Source organism: Sinocyclocheilus grahami, unplaced genomic scaffold (assembly GCF_001515645.1).
Source record: "Sinocyclocheilus grahami isolate Dianchi unplaced genomic scaffold, SAMN03320097.WGS_v1.1 scaffold350.1, whole genome shotgun sequence".
Lineage (NCBI taxonomy): Eukaryota > Metazoa > Chordata > Actinopteri > Cypriniformes > Cyprinidae > Sinocyclocheilus > Sinocyclocheilus grahami.
The window spans coordinates 1,136,258-1,158,635 of NW_015505529.1; the positions used below are offsets into that span (position 1 = coordinate 1,136,258).

The following is a 22,378-nucleotide window of genomic DNA, read 5'->3' on the forward strand; positions in this document are numbered from 1 at the left end:
ATTAAGGTCAGTGTTCATGGTTCAACAATAAGAAAGAGACTGGGCAAAAATGGCATCCATGGGAGAGTTCCAAGGCAAAAGCCACTGCTGACCAGAAAGAACACAAAGGCTCGTCTCTCATTTGCCAAATAATATCTTGATTATCCCCAAGACTTTTGGGCAAATATTCTGTGGACTGATTAGACAAAAGTTGAACTTTTTGGAAGGTGTGTGTCGCGTTACATCTGGCGTAAAACCAACACAGCATTTCATAAAAAGAACATCATACCAACAGTCAAACATGGTGGTGATAGTGTGATGATCTGGGGCTGCTTTGCAGGAACCATGGAACCATGAATTCTGCACTTTATCAGAAAATCCTGAAGGAGAATGTCCAGCCATCAGTTTGTGACCTCAAGCTCAAGCACACTTGGGTTATGCAGCAGGACAATGATCCCAAACACACCAGCAAGTCCACCTCTGAATGGCTCAAGAAAAACTAAATTAAGGTTTTGGAGTGGCCAAATCAAAGTCCGGACTTAAATCCAATTGAGATGCTTAAACAGTCCATTCATGCTCGAAAACCCTCCAATGTGGCTGAATTAAAACAATTCTGCAAAGAAGAGTGGGCCAAAATTCCTCCACAGCGATGTGAAAGACTCATTGCCAGTTATCGCAAACACTTGATTGCAGTTGTTGCTGCAAAACGTGGCACAACCAGTTATTAGATTTAATAATTTAATAAACGTTCTTTTTCACGTAGGGCCAGGCATGTTTGGACCGCTTTTTTCCCTTAATAAAATAGATAATCATTTAAAAACTGCATTTTGTATTTGCTTGCATTATCTTTGTGTAATATGTGGTGTGAAAAAAGTGTTGGCCCCCTTCCTGTTATTTATAAATATATAAAAAATATATATATTCATAATATTTTAAGCCTCGGGCATGGGTAAACTGATAAAAGCTGGCAAAAATAAACAATGTAAAGTAGTAAATAAATCTTGTTTTTATGTATTCCTAATATTAAAAATAGCAAAAGTTGACTTTTTGTGGTTTTATTTAATCTGTTGGTACTGTAATAGTGACCTTATTTGAAGAAACACTTTTATGCATTCATCGTTTTTAATGTAGCTAGCTGTGCCTCTCCACAAGTCTGGGTGTCTCCACTCCTTGTTCTTTCTTGCGGAAAGAAGAGAGAAGGTAACAAGTGAGCCAGATGACTCAATCAGGATGGAAACCGTTGGTAACCTCAAAAGCTTAAAATCATAAGCAAGCAGACAAGACGTGCTTTTCTTTTCCACCATTCTCCACTCTTCCTGGTGAGAAGGGGAGGAGCGCATGACTATGCTCTGGATATCTAGGAATGTGCCCTTTATCCACTGCCTTCATTAATTATGAAAAAAATGCACAATACATTCTTCTCTTCTTCATCATCCTCTGGTTATATCTGGAGTTGTTAACTGGACAGAATCGCTGACTTGTCCTTAGAGAAATGAAATACTGGAGTGTTTTTTTGCACATTGATTCAAAAATCAATCTTTGTAATCAAAGCTCTGGTCCCTATTCGCCTGTTTCCGAAGACTGCTATGTCTTCTTGCAATGTGAGAAGTGCTGACGTAGGCAGCTTGACTCAGCAGATCTCCCTGACACAGCTCTGCTCACAAGAGCCCAGCGAATCAGTAGGATGTTAGAAGGTCATGCGAAAGGCAATTATTGTTCACGAAGAACAAACCGCGCCCTCTTTGATCTTTCTTTTTCAGAGGAGGTTAGAGTGAAATGGAGAGTGAATAATTTGCCCACGGTCGTGTCTCGAGCTTTTCAGTCCGTTGTTTGCAGAGCAGGATTTGGAAAAAGTGAGCACATGGCAAAAGCGCGTAGCTTGCCTTATAGACCTGCATGCATGGGGAAGGAGACCAGGACCAGGGGTGGGAAAGAAAGAACCGGAAAGCAAATCTATAAAGAAGAACAATGCCATTATAGAACCTGTTTCTGGAGAAAGTACCATAGGAAGGGGTCTTGGGGGGACAAGGGTCTGCTTTCTGATTGGGGCATATTTATTGTTCTAAATGAATGGTTAGATTTGTTTATATTGGCTTTTGGCAGCTCTAAGTGTTTTACGTCTAGGTGATGCACAGATAATATTTGCTAATGTGCACAAAGAACCCTCAGACAACTCTGAGCCCAAAGATCCTTGTATGACCTTGATATCCAATTAGATTAATTTCAATATTTTATTGTACAAGCTTATTTCCTGCATTTTTACATTTAAAATTAGATGACCTTTGCAGTCATCTAACGCTCGCTTAGAGAGATAGTTCACCCAAAAATACAATACAAAATATACAAATGCAAATTACCACAATCAAGGCCCAGAAATGTCTTAGTAAAGACATCGTTAAAATAGTCCATATGCCATCAGTGGTTCAACCGTTATTTTATGAATCTGCGAGAATACTTTTTCTGCGCGAAGGAAACAAAAATAATGACTTTATTCAACAATTTCTTCTTTTCTGTGTCAGTCTTCGACGCGTGTTCATCAGGGTACCACGACGCATAATGTTGCGGTTGAACCACTGATGGCACATGGACTATTGTAACGATGTCCTTTACTACCTTTCTAGGCTTTGAACCTGTCAGTTGCATTGCTGTCTATGCAGGGTCGGAAAGCTCTCGGATTTCATAAAAAATATCTTAATTTGTGTTCTGAAGATGAACGAAGGTGAACTTCTTTTTGGGTGAACTATCCCTTTAAAGTTCATTTTTAAAAGCACTAATAATTTAATAACACTAATAAATGTAATCTTTTACATATCTCAAAATAAATATATCAATTTTTCAAACTGTGTAGTATAATGTGTGGTATGAATTTCTAAATTTATTTAGCTATAAAAACAGTATAGAACAGTTTTGTCAGTTGGAGGCCATAGAATGAAAACGATTATCTCCTCAAAAAGTAAATATTTAATCAAAGTAAAAGCTGTCTGTATTATACAAGTGTTGCAGATCTGTATTATACAAGTGTCTCGGAGTACGTACAGTAGCTTCAGTGGTAATGATCTTTCAAAGGACAGGACACATTTAGCTTGAGCTGGCCAGCAAATTATGTCATGGTCTGTCTAGCCAGCAGATTTAGTTTTGATTATGACTTCACCACCAATTATTAACTGTCAGTTCTGTGTGACTGCAGTAGAATATGCACACAAATTAAGACAGACAAACAAGTACATGTGATTAAGAAAAGTGTGCAGTATGTTCACTGGACACGTTTCTGATTTGATTTTCAAATCTGATCTGTGGGGCTGAGTGTCTGCATTCTTATTTGTTTAAATCAAATATGTACACTTTGTTCAAAAGGTGGGGTTAATAATTATTTTTTTAAAGGTTTTGAAAGAAGTCTCGTTCACTAAAGATGCATTTATTTGATCAAAATACAGTAAACTATTAATTTCAAATATTTTTGTGGATATGTTGATGAATTTCTTTGATGAATAAAAGTGTGTTATAAAATCTTTACTGTCACTTTTGATCAATTGAATGCATCCTTGCTGAATAAAAGCATTAATTTCTTTAATTTCTTCTACTGACCCCAAACTTTTAAATGGTAGTGTATGTTCAGTATAACCTATATAAATATTAAAACAGGTTTAAAATATCCCATACATTTAGACTGAAAGAGGGACTCTAGCATATCTAGAGAATATAATAGAAATATAATTAATAATATAATATTAAGAAAATAATGTAGTAACACAATAAGAAATTTTTTTTTTTTTACTTTAGCCAGTAATTAACCACCTAGCAACCACATAGCTGTGCACTATCCACTCTAAACACCTTGGCACTGCTTATATTGTTAATATGTTTTTATGACATCAAATAAGCGTTTCGTCCTAAATGACAAAAACACTTGAATTTTGATCTGGTTCTTATTTAAACACACAATACGTTGTTTGTGTCTGATTTGTGAAAACCAGATTCCATGTGGTTGTTTGCAGATTGCACAAAACCAGATTTGAGCTGGATATGCAAAACCAGCCTAATAGGGAACGAGAGAGCAACGCACGGCCATGTTAGACTTTCAGAGATGGTGCTGCTCTGTTAGTGCATTCAGCAGGCTGACGGATTGGGAATGAAGTCACTTCCTGGCACTACACTTGTCGACTGTTCCTGCTCGCTTGTTATGTTTTTCTTTCGGCTTGTTTTTTCCCACCGTTAGCCCCCCTCGTTCTCGGTTCTGTTGTAATTGGTGTGCATCAACTTAATTAAAGTGCTTGCTCAGGTGTGCTGTATCTGTCTCTCTCTGTCTCTCCCTCCAGGGGACGGCTGCTGCTGTGTCAATAGCAAAACAACAGCCATAGCAGCTGGTGCATTCACACAATGTGACCGTGTGTGTTTCGATGCATAATCACGCATTTGTTCATCTGAGTGTGTTTGTGTGTGTGTGATTGGGTGTAAGTGCGCTTTTCTGTTTCAAGCTAGGAAGCGTCACCCATAGTCCTCTTTGATCAGGATAACAAGACATCAGATGACAAGTGACCTGTTAGAACTTAGTACATTTGTGTGTCCTACTAGTTAAAGAGCATCTCTGGTCGAAGATCGACAGCTAAAGTTGTTTCGACTCCATGGATTTGTCAAACATCGGGAATCTAATGCGGAAAACGCAGGCCTCCATTGTGGAGAAGAGTTATCTCTTTAAAAATACAGATCTGGTTATAGATGTGAGTATGACTGTGTTTCTGCTGCACCAGCACACTTGGGTTTGGGTGGAGTTTGCACTGATGGAGTTGTGAGATGTGGTTTAAGTGTGAAAATTGATGGTTTACAGTGTCTTGTGTGTTTGTAAAAGTGCTGTAATCAAGGTAATGATGTAAAACAGCATTGTACCTTATAAATAGTACTGTGGTGGTGCCATTAAGTAATGATGGGATCAGATGGTAATACTTTGGTATTTGAATATAGTACATAATGATGATCGTATTTTTATACAACAGTGTTTATACGGTACTGCCAGGAGTACCTTGTAGCTATTGTGACTTGTGCTATTTGGTTTAAATATATTAAAATTAAAACACCAAAAACTAAAATCAGTTGATTTAAATGCAACAAGGTCATATTAAATGTTTGAATTATTAAAAATAAAGGTCACAGTGAAGCAAATTAGCGTGTAAAATAAGATATCTAGTATTAACCAATCCAATATCAATTAATATTGATAAATTAAAAAAATCTCTAATGTAGGCTAAAATCCAGTATAGTGCCGTTGCTTGTCAGAAGTTTGTTTTTTAAAATAAATCTCTTATTCTCACCAAGGTTGCATTTATTTGATAAAAAATACAGTGAAGATTAATGGCGTGAAACATTATTAAAATTTAAAACAACTGCTTTCTATTTGAATGTATTTTAAAATGTAATTTATTCTTCACTTTTTTTACTGTCACTTTTGATCAGTTTATGTGTCCTCGCTGAATAAAACAAAAATAATTGTTGCAAAAATATGTTTTACTGACCCCAAACTTTTGAACTGTAGTGTATCTTGCTTTCCTAGCTGTATAGCCATTGTACACAAGGTAATTGTCTAAAAATTACTGTGGTATTATTGTGGTACCTTATCAAAAAAGTCAAAGTAGTACTTCCTGGTACTTTTAGAGTTTCCGAGTATTAATTGTAGCTTAAAATTGTGCTTGACACAAATCCACTGTTTTAGATCGTGACATTTTGTTCACAATGGTATTCCGTGAGAACTCTTTCATACAAATACTTTAAAATAAAAGCTGGATTTCAAATGAGCTGAACTCTGAGTGTGTTATGAAATGGGAAGGGTCATGATGGAGTGGTTGAGTTTATTCAAGGCTCTCCAGAGGGCCTTGACATACTGTGTGTTGCAGTGTTTATACATCACCTCGTGCTGCTCTGCGTCTGGAGGATGGAAGTGTGATTCTGTATCTCACTTCTGCTCTTTCTCTGTCAGGCTGTGGGCAGTGACGGAATCCGGGTCATGATGGAGAGTGCCCTGACAGCCAGGGACCGGGTGGGCGTGCAGGACTTTGTCCTGCTGGAGAACCACACCAGCGAGGTGGCGTTCATCGAGAACCTCCGCAAACGCTTCAAGGAGAACCTCATTTATGTAAGAGCTGTTCTTCCGGTACTATTCACTCTTAAAGCTCAAAGCCCAGAGAATTGATCTGATCTCTGTGTGTCTGTCTTCCTCCCACAGACGTACATTGGCTCAGTACTGGTGTCCATGAACCCCTACAAAGACCTGGAGATCTACACTAAACAGCACATGGATCGATACAGGGGCGTCAATTTCTATGAAGTCTCACCTCACATGTAAGCCATCAGCAACAAGTCATTATTACCCACAATTCTGATCTCTTTTATTATGCAGATTAGTCTAATGGGATGGGTAATGGTTATGTTAAAAAACAAATAAGGGCCCTGTCCCAAATTGCACTGTAAACCCTCGCTGTCTTCCTCCGTGTCCACATTTTCCTGACCTAATGCCATTTTGACTGTCGGGTAGAAGTCTGCCGCAGAGCTCGCCCCAGTGCGGGCTCGGCAGAAGTGCGCATCGAGGGTACAAAGGAGGCGCGTGCGTGCACCCTTGGGAAAGCTAAAATAACAAATAAGACACCCTATGGGCTTGCGTACTTAACAGACACGTGCTCGTGGCGACCTTTGTAAGTCAGCAAGAGCGCATGTGCACATGAATTCTGCCATTTGGGACAGGGCCAAGGACTACAACAATGGCCTGATTTGTCACGCATGTAAACTTGCATCCTTATGGTATTTGTAGTCCTTATTTAGCGACAAAAGTTTTTCCCCCCTCTAAAAAAAATAGAGTAGCTTCAGAATTCATATTTGAGGTAGTGGTTGTCTAAAGCTTGGCATTTTTAATCATCAGCATCGGCAAGTTTTTCTGTTTTGGCCCGATGTGTCAGAAACGGGACTTTTATTTTGACAGCTCCAAGAAGGCTAGAGTGAATTGGATGTGGATGGGAGAGTTCACCAGTCACTGCACGCTGCACATTTAACAAACTTTAAACCCTTCAAACTATGCTGCGCTATATCCAATTATTTACTTGGAAAAAACTGACTTACCAGAATTTTAACCTTTTTTTTTATTCATTTTTTTAACACTTTTTTTTTTTTGTGAGAAATATTATATTATGATTACAGAATCAAGAAGTTCCCATCTAAAATAAATCTTTCATATTTTTATGTTTATTCATTTTCAAATTGTTATTTATAATTTCGTAAATATTTCATAAAATAAATATAAAGTTCACAATGTAAAGTTCACACCAAAAAACTAGAAATTCCAAAGGGAACCAGTGGCTTGAAAAAACGAATTCTCTTCCACATTTTAGGACTACAAAATTTCAGTGAACATTTCTGTTGACTAATTAACAAATGCAAATTGCTTTAAATATATATTAATATTAAATATGCAAAATGCCTAATCCACATTTTAATGTACTTGGTGGAGCTTGTTTATCTTCTTTGTTTTCTTCTATTAGTGAAGAGGAAATTCCTTTGACTGAAACTGAAGTTCTGCTACAATCGTAACATTCATAGACTCTCATCTGTAAGGTTTATGTGTGTGTGTGACAGCTTTCAGTTATCCGGAGGGATAAAGTGAAGTATAACGTTACAGTTCACCCGAACCTGTACCACTGTGTTCGTCTTACACTGATAGCAGACGTGTAAAAGTGATGAAAGCATTATCTCGGCTCTCACACAGGCTGAAAAAACACAGACCCTCTCTGGTGTAACTGCTCTTTCCTCATGAAAATCATTGGCAACTCCATCCTCACTGGGCTTTTCCACTGTTTACACAACAATGTTACTGACACCTGAATGTCCATTTAGACTTCTACCAAAGGAATGTGTTATTTTAATGCTACCAGAAAAGGAATTTGAAGCAACACTGCACATACATTATAAGACCAAGAGAGATTATTAGACATATTAAAAGCTGCATTTTAATTAAATACATGTACTGTAATAGAAATAATAATTTAACGAAATAGAAATAATAAAATATAAAACATAAATGAGTATTATAAATATTAATTTATATTATTAATTTTAATAATTAATTTAATTATATTTTTTATTTTAGTTTGGTTCATTAAGTTCGTCCATAATCTTAATTTATATATACAATTTTTTTATCTATGATATTTTTTTAATCTACCTATTATTATTATTATTATTATTATTATTATTGTTGTTGTTGTTGTGTATTGCTTGTTTGTATTATTATTTATTATTATTTGTATGTAAAATTTTAATGCAAAAATTCAAATACAATAACGATGCAGCAATAATATTACTCTATTGCTTTTTTTATTTTATTCTATTTTTTGTTTATAATGAATCTGTCATAATTATTGTATTTGGTTAAGTGAATTCAAGAAAATGGATTTAAATTAAAATGCTGAAAATTTAAATAATTTGTATTAAATTTATATAAGTATTTAATTTTTATTTATCTACTTAATTTAACATTTTTTATTATTATTATTTTTGTTGTTGTTGCATTTCACATTCATAATCTTTCTGTTTTGATAAATTATTATCATTTGTTAAAATACATAACCAAGCGCTTATGATGTTGACACATTCCCTATACAGTTACGCTGTGGCTGATAATGCGTATCGCTCCATGCGGACTGAGAGACGGGACCAGTGCATCCTCATCTCAGGTGAGAGTGGTGCTGGCAAGACCGAAGCCTCCAAAAAGGTTCTGCAGTACTACGCCATCACCTGCCCTGCCAGTGAGCATGTGCAGACCGTCAAAGATCGCCTGCTACAATCCAACCCTGTGCTGGAGGTAAACATGCACACAGCTCATCTAACCCCACATGTTTCATGACATACAATTTCACTGATCTCCAAATGCCAGCGTATAGTGGTGAGATCAGTACGGGCTGTAATTGTTGCCCTGGACTGCTGTCACAGAGGAAAATTCCCAGAATGACTCTCAACGATGCCAAGTTTATTCTGAGCAGTTTGTAGTCCTCGTAAACCTCTAAAAAAAGGACATCTAAAAATGGGAAGGCCAACGGAAGCAGCACAGACGGCTGTTTTGCAGATGTGGTGCTTCCCTGTAAACTAGCAATGAATGCGCATCTAGTAGCGCGTGTGTATACTCACATTTGTCTAAATTAAAAAGCTCGTTTTCTGTACGCCATCCTAAATTTTAATACTCCTCAATTTTCCTTTCTATCGTTGTTTGTTTTTCTTCTCTCAGGCCTTTGGGAATGCAAAAACTCTACGAAATGACAATTCCAGTCGCTTTGGGAAATACATGGACATTCAGTTTGACTTCAAGGTGAGTTCACTCTTGTGTTATTATTACAATGTTATTGTCATTAAATGATCATCAAACAAAGCTCACGTCTCAATTTCTGTGATCCACCTTCTGTCGATACACCTTTACCCTTAAATGCTCTCCTTGGTTTGGGGATTTGGCTGCATCCACCTGCGTGTTTACGTGTTTGTGTTTGTCTGTGACATTATGCGTGTTTGCATGCGTGTCAGAAACCCGGTATTATCCCCTTTGCTTCTCCCTTTGGGTGTCCCCGTTGGCAGGGTGCTCCCGTAGGAGGTCACATCATTAACTACCTGTTGGAGAAATCACGTGTCGTGCACCAGAGCCACGGCGAGAGGAACTTCCACATCTTTTATCAGCTTATAGAGGGAGGAGAGGATGATCTGCTAAGGAGACTGGGCCTGGAGAAGAACGCCCAGCAGTACCAGTATCTGGTGAAGGTGAGACGGACCTCACACTCTTGTTATGATTACAGCAGATGTCTGAGGTCTAAAGAAAACTGTATATTTAAGAAAGAGCTGTGTTAACACATGATTCAGCCACACTAGGTCATGCTGGTCAAGTAGGCCATTCAGTTTCAGTCGTTTCCACCTCACTGTAACAAAAATAAATTGGTAATTATAACTTTGTGTCTTCTTGTGCCTTTTTTTTTTACACTTTAATCTTCTATCTTGCAATGTGATGTTACATCTCTCAATGTGGTTTTATATTGCGCAATTGCGACTTGATCTCATTATTGCAACTTTGTCTTTTTATATCTTTTTTGTTATTGCGACTTTATATTTCACAAATTTTTTTCTTTTTATAATATTTCTTTATTATATCTGAAATTTATCTGTTATTATTGGCACTATTTATCTCATAGTTTCAATTATTTGCAACTTTATTTCTTGCAATTGCAACTATTTCTCAAAATGTGACTTGATATTTCACATCATTACCTTTTTTATTTTACTCTGATGCAGAAATACCAATACTAAATAAAAATGTCCAATAATATTTTTCAGCTCAGTTTACCACATGCATTTTATGTTGGACTTTTGTACGAGTATTCATCATAAATTCAAAAAGTATGCAGGAATGTCCCTCTGTTGCTTCCTCTCGCTCCCCTGGTGTTTAATTGAGGAAGTCAAGAGGAGCCCCTCCTTCCTTGGTTTCCTCTGTTGAGCTGATTGACTGTGTTTTTTTTGTTTTTGTTTTTGTTTTTTAGGGTAACTGTCCCAAAGTGAGCTCCATAAATGACCGCAATGACTGGAAGATAGTGAGGAAAGCCTTGAGCGTCATTGGCTTCACTGATGATGAAGTGGAGGTATGACAGACAAACTGACCAATCACCACACACACACAAACACACACAGTGAAGAATGACTGAATGTTTTTCTCCAAGAAATAGAAAGTTCTTCCTCTTTATCTGGGCAAACAGTCCTTATTTTTAAAATCTGTTGTCAGAAATGACACATTACCTTGTAAATTGTGACCTTTCCTCTCATTCACACCCATCCCTTTCTCTCCACAGGAGCTTTTGAACATTATTGCCAGTGTACTACACTTGGGGAATGTCCAGTACGGAGGAGAGGACAGCGGCAGTGCCTACATCACTACAGAGACACAGATTAAATACTTAGCCAGGGTAACAGGACAGTTTATTTATATCACTGGTCTGTGGCCACATGTGCATGACCTCTGTGTTTAAAGCTCTAACCATGTCTCTTCTCTTGAAATTACATGGCAGGGGTTTGTTTTTTGACTGTTTGTGTGTGTGTGTGTGTGTGTGTGTGTGTGTGTGTGTGTGTGTGTGTGTGTGTGTTTGTGATATTGCAGTTGTTGGGTGTGGATGGCACTGTTCTTAAGGAGGCTCTAACACATAAAAAGATCATTGCCAAAGGAGAAGAGGTATGTTTCCAATTATTTAGAGTGAAATGTTAGTTATTGCTATTGCTAACAGACAAATATCAGTATTAATTGCTCATACTTGGAGTTAGGGATTTTTCAAAACTTGTTTGTTGAGGGGAAGTCTGCTATTACTATTGATCATATTCATGATTTTTGGCAGTTGATAAAAAGGGTGAAAAAATCCCATAGCTTTACAATAAATTAGGAATCTGAGTCATAGGGAGCAGAATATCATAGAAACTTTGTTGTAGGCAGTAAATATTACATGGGAAAGCACCACTAACATTTTCCTCAACAATTTAATGATTAATAAAGTATGAAGAATCTTAAATCACAGATTCAATTCAAAGCTTTTATTCAAACCATCTGTAATAAAATAGTGTTGGTTAACTTTAAAAGCTTTTTTCGAGTGTTTAGTTTGTTCTGAGTATTCAGTGTAAAAAAAAGTTGTATGTGTGTGTACAATTCGTAATAATTACTGAGTGGTTCTTTTTAATTCTTCTAATTAATTTTTGTTATAGCTGATGAGTCCTTTAAATCAAGAGCAGGCCGCTTCAGCACGGGATGCCTTATCTAAAGCCATATACGGTCGTACTTTTACTTGGCTGGTCAACAAAATTAATGGCTCTCTGGCCTTCAAGGTATGGACTCGTTCTGTTGTTAAATACACTAGCAGCTCCATGGCTTTGCAGATTCTCTGATAGAGGCTTGTTATTAAATGTGGATGTTTGGTGCCCCCACATGGAGAAAGCCTAGCAGGGACATGTCATCTGATTACTCTGGTTTTCCGATGACTGTTAATAGAACACATTCTCTCCATATGATCTTACAGGCTGTGTATGTTTAGTCTGAACGGCATACCACAGCTGTTGTTGAATATTTTTGTGCTTTTAATGTCTCGCAGGATGATTCATTCAACAGTAAGAACGCCTCTGTCATTGGTCTGCTGGATATCTATGGCTTTGAAGTCTTTCAGAACAACAGGTAGAGTAAATACATACTATATGTTATATTGCATAAACTGTTTATTTTATACTACTCTAAATATTTTAATATCAATTTAAATATTTTAAATAATTAAATCACATTATTATTGTAATATTTGATGGCATTTCATATTATAATCTTAAATATTATTGTAATTATATTGTTTTACATTTTACATTTTATTTTTATTGTTTGTTTGTTTATTATTTGTATAGCACATTTAAAAACAACTCATGTTGACCAAAGTGCTTTCCAATAAAACGACATATAAAACAAAATAACCAAAACTAAAACCGCAAGAACATAAAAAAAACATGGCATAAACAATAAATGAGTATTTTCATGTATATGTATGTATGTATGTATATATATATATATATATATATATCATATTAATTATCATACTAATCATATTATTAATCATATTGGATTCATATTTATGCAATATTTTCAAATAATATTCATACATTATATAAAAAAATAAAGCCTTCATTTATTATTTTGGTTATCTTTGAATCTGGGTAACTATTTATTTATTTATTGTTAACGAGTAGAATCGGACTAATTTTCAGAGATAACTCACTCTGCCTCTCTTTGCCTGTCTGTTTAGTTTTGAGCAGTTTTGTATCAACTATTGTAATGAGAAGCTGCAGCAGCTCTTCATTGAACTGACTCTGAAGTCGGAGCAGGAGGAATATGAAGCCGAGGGAATCACGGTGAGAATTCCCTGAAACACCTAACTCATATGCATTCTGTACACACACACAGCTCAGCATATGTAACTCATGTGCGGGGTGCTCAATGGGCACATTGTGGGCAAACGTGTCGTGGGCTTTATTTTTGTGCTGTTATGATAATGCTGACCTCTCGCACTGCCGATAAAACATTGTGACACATAGACTGTTAAAGAAAGCCTGTTTGTGGCCTGGATTCACGGGTGGGCTGGGAATGCTCTTGTTATTGCATTCCTTGAATTTTATAGCAAATCTTGAATATTTTCCTCTTAGTTCAAATGCAGTAATGCTTATGTTTTTGCATTCTCCAGTGGGAGCCTGTGCAATATTTTAACAACAAGATCATTTGTGATCTTGTGGAGGAGAAGTTTAAAGGAATCATTTCTATCCTGGTAAGAATGCTCTCTGTGAACTTCCATCAAAATATGAAACATTGTTTTAAGCTGCATATATCTATAATCATTTACCGTTCTATCTACAGGATGAAGAGTGTCTCCGGCCTGGAGATGCCAGTGACATCACCTTCCTGGAGAAGCTTGAGAACACTGTTGGTGGCCACGCACACTTCCTAACGTCAGTCACTCCACCTTCCTTTTATCATTCGATCTAATACCTAAAATTATATCCTGAGCATTTGAAAACTAATATATATGATATTTATACATCTGCATCTGCATTACATTACAGTCACAAGCTGGCTGATGGAAAAACCCGTAAAGTAATGGGTCGTGAGGAGTTCAGACTGATCCACTACGCAGGAGAAGTCAACTACAATGTGAACGGTCAGTTACTGAACAGAGCGCAGCAATAAAAAAATGAAGAAACAAAAAGAGAGCACGTCATTGAACAAAAGCGGGCACTTATGCCCACAGATTTTTCCCAGGCTGAGCGTTGACTGACGTCATTGTGTATTTTCCATCTTTTAGGCTTCCTGGACAAGAACAATGATCTCCTTTTCAGAAACCTGAAGGAGGTGAGGGCACAGGCCCAGAAAAAAAAAAAGAAAAAAAAATTTATATATATATACTTTCACTTTCAACTTCAACTCTCACTTTCAATATATATATATACACATTATATATATAGTACACAAATACATGAATATATTTAAGAAAACTGTTGTGTTTATATATTAAATATATTTATCTGTAATATAAACATATAGGTGTAAATACATGTAAATATTTTCAAAATATATACTGTATGTGTGTGTGTTTATATACACAGTACACACAGATATACTATGTAAACAAAAACTTTTATTTTGGATGCGATTAATCTCAATCATTTGACAGCACTAATATATATATATATATATATATATATATATATATATATATATATAAAGAAAAATACACTATATCTGGGCTGAAATTTAAATTACGAAATGTGTCTCTATTTTCAGGTCATGTGTATGTCTGAAAATAAAATCCTCACTCAGTGTTTTGACCGAGAAGAACTCTCAGACAAGAAACGCCCAGAGACGGTATCTATCTATCTGGCTGTTTAAATATTGATCCATCTGTCTGTCCGTCTATCTATCTATCCATCCATCCAGTTATAATCCAAAAAGTAATCTCTCAAGTATTTTTTTACTTAAAGGCACAATATGTAATTTTCGCCACTAGAGAGCGCGTGTTCAAAATAAACAAACAGACAAAGGCTAGTTTGATGATGCAGTGACTGAGTGTGGAATCATGGGAGTTGTGGTCTTCATCCCCACAGCCGATGCAATCCGACGGGACTCAGGCAGAAATCATGTTCATGGATGAGCTAATTATTTATTAACGTAGTAGAATGAAGCAGGGTGAGGCTGAAAGCCGTCGAAGCGAAACGAGGCCGCTGAACGAGCGTGACACACGGCTCGAAAGCAGCGGAGCTTTTATTATGCCACAGTTGAGCGCTTCCGCTCTTTCCGGTTGTGCGTATGTGGGGGGAAAAAAAGCTGCGCTGTTTTATCATACTAGATACATTTGAAAGTTCTGTTATTATGCTACTCTGTGCAGTCGTCACCGGTCTATTAAAACGCACAACATATTAAAGCGTCTTTGGTGTTTCCATGTTTTCTACAAAACAAAACCGGAAATCGAGGGGTTATGACGTCATTGGCAGGCGACACTATGGACACGGTCCGTGTCACTAGTTAAAATTGCTAATTTCTCTGGATTTAAACATTCTTCGAAACATTTGGGATAATGTAAGTACACGAGTCAGCAAAATATATAACACTGTTCTAGTGGTTTTTGGATATTTTAATAAAAAAATTTACATGTTGTGCCTTTAAATACTGCTATTTCTAGAAAGTTAAATATATAGCGTCAAATATTGTTGTTTATGTTTAAACAGAACCATAAACAACAAAATTTGTTTGTGAATCAGGTCCTAGTTCATAGTGGCATTTATACATAAACCACAGCAGCTTGGCCTCAGTCCATGAAATTGCGAATCTCTGCTTGCCACCCACACTGTGAGGAATGCCCTGACACTGTGGTACCTCTTCACTCCATGTGACTGCATACGGTCCTGAATCCCCCCAATCGCAGTGCCCACTCCGCAGAGCTCCATTGGTTAAGTGTGGGTGGGCTGCTGTTTAGTTGTTTGCTTGCATTGTTGACCACTAGCTTCTTCTACATTGTCACTGCCTGGCTGGACTTGTGTTCTTGCTTGTTCTCACTGGCTGTCTGTTTTTCTTGATCTCTCGTTCCGTTGGCTCGCTGCGACCAGGCAGCAACCCAGTTCAAGAACAGCCTGGCGAAGTTGATGGAAATCCTGATGTCTAAGGAACCGTCTTATGTACGTTGCATCAAGCCTAATGATGCCAAGCAAGCAGGTTTGTGAGCAGTTTTCTGTACTTCAGTTTTAGTGCCGTTCATCACTTAGAAATGATTGTTTTTCTCATTTGTGCTCATTCCTTGCACCTGATCCCTTACCGATTGAATGACAGTATTATGGTAGTTTGATGCATTCCATGTTTTAGTATTATTGCCATATTCATAAAACATGGTATTTATATGGTACTCCAAGGGATGTAGAAAATGGTATATTATTTTAGGACATGAGAATTATTAGTATTATGATTTATTGTACAAATTATAATTTATTGTAGAATTTATTGAACCTTTTTTTTATGTCATTAAACATTTAACAATTATTAAACATTGATGAACCAAAATGCTATACGTGTCTAAAATGTTGATTCAAAAGAAAGAAATATATAAAATTTAAATGAGAAAATTATGAAAATGTAAACATTTTATTATTTTCTTTTGTGACTGTTAAAGTGCTAAAATCTATCTATCTATCTATTTTGAGTATTTATATATATTTTGAGAGTATTTGTGCCATTTTTTTCTTCTCCATGTGATGTAATGATTCATTGTTCAAAATGCAGTCATTCGTTCCCTCACACTGATTCTCTCTTACTTCATCAGCTCCTTTGTTTTGCCCTTGCCTTTTGTTGATATTTGTTAGCGTCTTTTTGTTTGTTAATAAGCTCTTATCCTCATAAATAGTGGCAAATCTATAGCTTTAAACATGCGTTACATTTTATGAAGCCTCATTAAACTGAAATCTCTCTGTCTCTCTACAGGGCGTTTTGATGAAGTCCTCATCAGGCACCAAGTAAAATATCTTGGTCTGATGGAAAACCTTAGGGTGAGGAGAGCTGGCTTTGCATATCGCCGTCGCTACGAGACCTTCCTGCAGAGGTTGGCATCTACATGGCAGAAGAATACAAAAACTTAGGCCCAGATGAACTGTTTTTAAAGGGCTCATATGATGTTGCTAAAAAGAACATTATTTGGTGTAATGAAATGTGTTTGTGCAGTTTAAAGTTAAAAAAACATTATTTTCCACATACTGTACATTATTGTTTCTCCTCTATGCCCCGCCTTTCTGAAACGTGTCGATTTTTACAACGCTCATCGGTCTGAAAAGCGAGGTGTGCTCTGATTGGCCAGCTATCCAGTGCGTTGTGATTGGCCGAATACCTCAAGCGTGTGACGGAAATGTTACGCCCCTTACCATACTGTGATGCCGGCTGGAGCGACGATTCAAAAACATGAAAATCCATTACGAACGAGGCATTTGTTGCATCAAGTGGGGGACATAATTACAGATTATAATGACTTATACTGTCTTTTTACGCTTTGCGTTGCATCGCGGCGCGTAAACATAAAACCATGAAACACACGGCGGGCTTGAGTGAGTGGAGGCTGGAGGCCTAGAGTGAGTGGAAGCGGATTTGACGAAGGAGCGGTCGGTGGGCTTGCGGCAACCACATGTGACGACCCCGGGCTGCACTCCGCTTCGTCCACGGTGAAAGCCGATCCGGCGATCCACAGCACGAAGTTGATGTATTTCCTCAGCAACCAGCATGGATCAGCTCCAGGCATGACGAAGCGGATATCGTCCACTTTTGGAAGGCCAAACAAAGTAGTTTCGCTTTCACAACAAAACACACAGCGCCTTCACGTCATGGCGGCGCCGGCAACAACAATACTACAGCGAGAATAAAAGTTACGCCTTCTTTCTTTGCGTGAACATTTGGGCGGCGTTATGCAAATCTTCCCACATTGTGAGGTAGACATGTGGGGGCGTGTTAGAACGAGCCGTTTTAGGTAGGCGTGGCTGACTCTTAACTTTTATAAAGAATATCTCTTTGGATTTGAGACTTTAGTCTTTGCAGCTTTACAGATCTTCTTTATGCACCAAGAGCTTGTAACACTCCAAAGAGAAAGGAAAAATTTAAATCGCATTATATGACCCCTTTAAAGCTGATCTTTTAATGGCACAACCTGCTTATAATTTCAAGTGTAGCCCTGTTGGGTGACCAACATACCTCATAATGGTAACCCACAAATACTCTTTTAACTTATAGTTCTTGCTAGCCTGAACCAATTTAGCTGATTTAGGCTATTTTTCATCAAGGCTCTGTCAAAAAATCTTATTTGTAAACTCTTCACACTTTCTAATCCTCTTTTAAAAGCTCAGCACTTCCTGTGGACTTCAGTGATAATTAAGGTCAAAGGGAACAAGCAGTGTGTTGAAAACAGTGATTGCTCTTTCTGCTTAAAATGTAGTTGAGTTTTGTGGGTAATGCTTGTGATTTCCTGTTTCAGGTATAAATCCCTGTGTCCAGACACCTGGCCGAACTGGGATGGCCGTCTGGTCGATGGCGTTTCCACACTCGTCAAGCACCTCGGCTACAAACCTGAGGAGTACAAACTCGGCAGGTTGGTTACACAAATAAGCGTTTAAAAAATGCTAACTTTTATTATAGTAGTATTAAAAAATTCAGTATTCTTTCTGTGGTTTCAAAAAAGGCCTTTTTTTTCTTTTAAAGGACCAAAATCTTCATCCGCTTCCCCAAAACCTTGTTCGCAACTGAAGATGCACTAGAAGTCAGAAAACACAGCCTTGGTATGAGCCATATTCAAAGACATATCATGTAACTCTTCACTGGATGCTCTACCTAAACTTAACCTCAACAAACTGTTCTTCATGCACAGCTACCAAACTGCAGTCATCCTGGAAAGGCTACAGTCAAAAAACCAAATACCGTAAAATGCGTCAATCAGCTATCAAGATCCAAGCCTGGTGGAGAGGTATTCTGGCCTGCAGGGAAGCAAAGCGTAGGAGAGAGGCTGCCAACACCATCCGCAGGTCTGTGTGCATGACATGACTAGTCACTAGTACAATAGTCAGTGAGAGAGCCTATGGCCACTTTTGTTTTTGCCGTCTGTGATCACTGTTACAGGTTCATCAAAGGCTTCATCTACCGCCACCAGCCACGTTGTCCAGAGAATGAATACTTCCTGGACTACGTTCGCTACTCGTTCCTAATGAAGTTGCACAGGAGCCTGCCTAAAACTGTTTTGGATAAGAGCTGGCCAACGCCACCTCCCGCCCTCATTGAGGTGAGATATATCTGTCATGAATCAGTCATCAGAACAGTCATCGACTCCTCTAGATGTGAGATGAGAGATTATGCCTTCCTTTTGTTCACAGGCTTCAGAGCAGCTCCGCAAACTTTGCATGCAGAATATGGTGTGGAAGTACTGCAAGAATATCAACCTGGAATGGAAGCACCAGGTGTTTTGTTTTGTTTGATAACTTTTTTTAACTTTATTTTTTAACTTAAACTAGAATGAAAGTACCTGTTGTTACATTTTACATGGTTAAATATTGTATTTATTTTATTTTGAATTATAATCTATTTTAATTTATAACTTATTATTAATTAGTCAAATTTTGTATTTTTTTAAATATTTGATTATTTATTAGTTTATTTTGATCAAGTTACTGAAAAAACAGCTTTATTATCTATTATTGCAGTTGGAGCAGAAGATGGTCGCAAGTGAAATCTTTAAGGACAAGAAGGACAACTACCCACAAAGCGTCCCAAAACTTTTTGTGGGCTCAAGACTTAGTGAGTTTTCAGCTTTCATCTCACTTTGAAGACACATTTCCTGTGTTGTATATTCAAATTTTTTTGTCTGCTTGTGTCAAAAGATGGCGAGGACATCAACCCTAAAGTGCAACAGACTCTGGGGAATGAGAAGATGAAGGTTGGTTAAATTCTGGGCTGTTTGTTTGGGAAATCTCTCTTTAATGTGGTTCACAACTACATCCTCTCATCGGTCTCTCCAAAAAAGCCAGAAATGTGTCATTTTACATGACTGAATATGTGATCTCCTACATATTACCTTATTTCTCAGTGTTTGCTCGGACAACATACAGTACTATACATGACAATGTGTGAAGAAGCATCTGTGATAATAGGCAGTATGTGAAGAAGAAAAGTGATTGTGCTAATATAATCCATCCTTCCCCACAGTATGCTGTTCCAGTGACTAAGTATGATAGAAAAGGATACAAAGCACGCAACCGACAGCTCCTGCTCATGGCGAACAGTGCCATCATTGTGGAGGAGGCCAAGCTCAAACAGCGTATCGACTACAGCTCACTGAAAGGTGAGAAGGAAGAGGGAGAGAGAATGGCACAGCCTAAACTGTTTTTACACTTAGTTTGACTATATTATGGTATGATTGCATTGTCAATGTGAGTAATATACGATATCAATACGGTTCAGTTAGAGCAGATTGCTTTCATACCAATTGTAAGGCATACGATTCACATGAAACGAACCAGAGACTGTGATTTCGAGGTAGACTTAAATGCTTTATTCAGAATTTTGTCTTAACTTAATTCGAAAAGCCACTTTTTTTCTCAAATTGAGATGTCTTGTGTGCTTTTAGTATGACAACACCCATAGTAAAAAGTGAATCACAACGAATTAAAACGTGACACACTGACCACTTCTGTTTTATCTGTAGGGATTTCTGTCAGCTCTCTAAGCGACGGCATGTTTGTTCTCCATGTTGCTTGTGAAGACAATAAGCAGAAAGTAAGTCTAAAGATCACTTATTTGCTTTTAATTTCCTTAAGCACTAAACCGACTGCTTTCAGAGTGAATATATGAACTGTATTGGTGTCACAGGGTGATGTGGTGCTTCAGAGTGAGCATGTCATTGAGGCGTTAACCAAAGTGGCCATCTGTGCTGAAAAGATGAACAGCATTAACATTAACCAGGGAAGGTGAGTTGTAGACACAAAATTATAATTTTTTTAAATACTATTGACGTTTCAAGGCAGACTTCTGTTTATGAAATATTCTATTTATTCTATCTATGAAATTATAATACTTTTATTAATAAAAACTATTGCTTTCCCTCTTATGAACAGTATAAAGTTCAATGTGGCCCAAGGAAAAGAAGGGATCATAGATTTTACATCTGGCTCAGAGTTGCTGATAGCCAAGGCTAAGAATGGACACCTCTCTGTGGTGAGCACTGCGGACTAAAAAACTTTTTTACCAAGATTATTTCAGCGAGATAAAAACGATAACGAACATATTTTTTAATTTATTTCTCAGACTGCCCCTCGCCTCAACTCAAGATGATGGACGAGTCATGACCAAGCACTGCCTGCGTTCTCACAGGATCTTCCAGATACGCTCCTTAGTTCATCAATCACATGACTAAAGGCGGAGCTTCTCTCTGCCAATCAGACGCCAGCCAGCTGCACCAAAGGCCTCTGCTTCAAGTTGTGAAAATCCAGCAAACTTATTTATGTTTTGGGGGATTAATACTGTTATATGAATATTATGATTTTATATGTCAAAAAGCCAAGAAATAACAACATATATGTGCATTTCCTGCACTCTGTCTTTATCTAGTTTATTTGGGAAATGTTGATTTGTTAGAGAAGGTGACCTCAGCCATGCTAACGAGGTAAATCAGGGTTCATAATGAGTAGTTGTTAGCTTCGGTTCTATTTATGTTCACCCGTGATTACTTTTACTTTTCTATGAATTCTGCAATCCAAACCTCAGAACCAATACACTTTTGCGTTCATAGGAAAGGTATTAATTACTTTTTGCATAGAGAAGATGACTTGTTCACTTCAACGGTTAAACCTGTTCTACACACTATTTGTGCGACATAATTTTGCTCATAAGTTATTAATATTAGTTAAAAAAGGAGGACAAACTTTTAGAGAGCATATACCAAGTGCATTGAAGGTGCGTTTCATGTATGTAAAGCTACCGTAAGAAATCTTAATGTTGATGGAAATCTGCACGCTATGTCCAGTGATAGTATACTATGCTAGAAAACCAGCCCTGATTTTTACATTAATCATTACCCACTTTAAGGGTTCAATCTGAGTTCAGAGATCAGTCAATATTTATTTTCTCAGTTCCAAATCTGTGCCTCAAAATTTTAGAAAGTATCTTTGATAAGATAAGAGTTCCTGCAAAAATGAGAAGAAATCCAGTGATGGACAAAAGATTGATTTTTGAGAGTGGTCTTTCCTCACGCTCTCAGTGATGAAATCGCTCCGGCTTTGTGCTCCTAATACACTGGACAGAATAATCTCTCATATTAACGCCATTTCCCATATTAGCACTGCTCTAAGCTCACTGCAAAGCTTGTGAGAGATGTTGTTAGCCATAATAGTAGGGTAAGTTGTATGTTATCTACAAAAAAAAATGTAACTTGGCTTGAGGCAGGTTTGTGTATATGTAGATAAAAGGTAACAAAGCACTACTAAATGTTCACAAACCAAATCTAAATGTTGTTTTAGAAACTAAAAAGTAGAAATTTGGCATACCCTTTGCACTGTAGGATTTCAGGCACCTAAAACTCTCGATAGCACAATTGTTTGATATCACCTTGATGTCATGTCCGTCAAAGGAGAATGTTCAGAGAAACATTGAGCATGCGCCTATCATAGCTGGTGTCATAGTTGAGGATGCTTAAAAGAAAACACTGAAAGGAAACACGTTAAATGCTGGTGTATGCGTAAGTGCCGCATGTAATGTATTTAGAACAAATATCTATTTTTGACATTTATAAATAAATAAAAAACCCAATAATGTCCA

General features: G+C 37.3%; 1 protein-coding gene across 5 annotated transcripts in view; it reads left to right on the top strand.

The window, feature by feature from the left end:
* Positions 1–22,353, top strand: part of myo1cb (myosin Ic, paralog b) — a 50,663-nt gene extending 28,310 nt beyond the window's left edge. For 3 of the 5 annotated variants that reach the window (XM_016229306.1, XM_016229307.1, XM_016229309.1), the window contains 30 exons: positions 5,948–6,103; positions 6,194–6,309; positions 8,620–8,818; positions 9,239–9,319; positions 9,529–9,759; positions 10,530–10,628; positions 10,836–10,949; positions 11,141–11,212; positions 11,734–11,853; positions 12,117–12,196; positions 12,810–12,915; positions 13,245–13,325; positions 13,415–13,506; positions 13,621–13,715; positions 13,860–13,906; positions 14,339–14,419; positions 15,658–15,763; positions 16,523–16,640; positions 18,054–18,167; positions 18,278–18,354; positions 18,444–18,597; positions 18,692–18,851; positions 18,943–19,026; positions 19,270–19,363; positions 19,447–19,502; positions 19,772–19,907; positions 20,271–20,341; positions 20,435–20,532; positions 20,680–20,779; positions 20,870–22,353. In XM_016229306.1, the coding sequence (XP_016084792.1) occupies positions 5,948–6,103; positions 6,194–6,309; positions 8,620–8,818; positions 9,239–9,319; positions 9,529–9,759; positions 10,530–10,628; positions 10,836–10,949; positions 11,141–11,212; positions 11,734–11,853; positions 12,117–12,196; positions 12,810–12,915; positions 13,245–13,325; positions 13,415–13,506; positions 13,621–13,715; positions 13,860–13,906; positions 14,339–14,419; positions 15,658–15,763; positions 16,523–16,640; positions 18,054–18,167; positions 18,278–18,354; positions 18,444–18,597; positions 18,692–18,851; positions 18,943–19,026; positions 19,270–19,363; positions 19,447–19,502; positions 19,772–19,907; positions 20,271–20,341; positions 20,435–20,532; positions 20,680–20,779; positions 20,870–20,896 (3,165 nt within the window). In that variant the 3' untranslated portion in view covers positions 20,897–22,353. Of the gene's footprint in view, positions 1–4,830; positions 4,839–5,947; positions 6,104–6,193; positions 6,310–8,619; positions 8,819–9,238; positions 9,320–9,528; positions 9,760–10,529; positions 10,629–10,835; positions 10,950–11,140; positions 11,213–11,733; positions 11,854–12,116; positions 12,197–12,809; positions 12,916–13,244; positions 13,326–13,414; positions 13,507–13,620; positions 13,716–13,859; positions 13,907–14,338; positions 14,420–15,657; positions 15,764–16,522; positions 16,641–18,053; positions 18,168–18,277; positions 18,355–18,443; positions 18,598–18,691; positions 18,852–18,942; positions 19,027–19,269; positions 19,364–19,446; positions 19,503–19,771; positions 19,908–20,270; positions 20,342–20,434; positions 20,533–20,679; positions 20,780–20,869 lie in introns of those variants that run through there. The other 2 variants (XM_016229310.1, XM_016229308.1) reach the window with 2 other exon arrangements.
* The last annotated feature ends 25 nt before the right edge of the window (positions 22,354–22,378 follow it).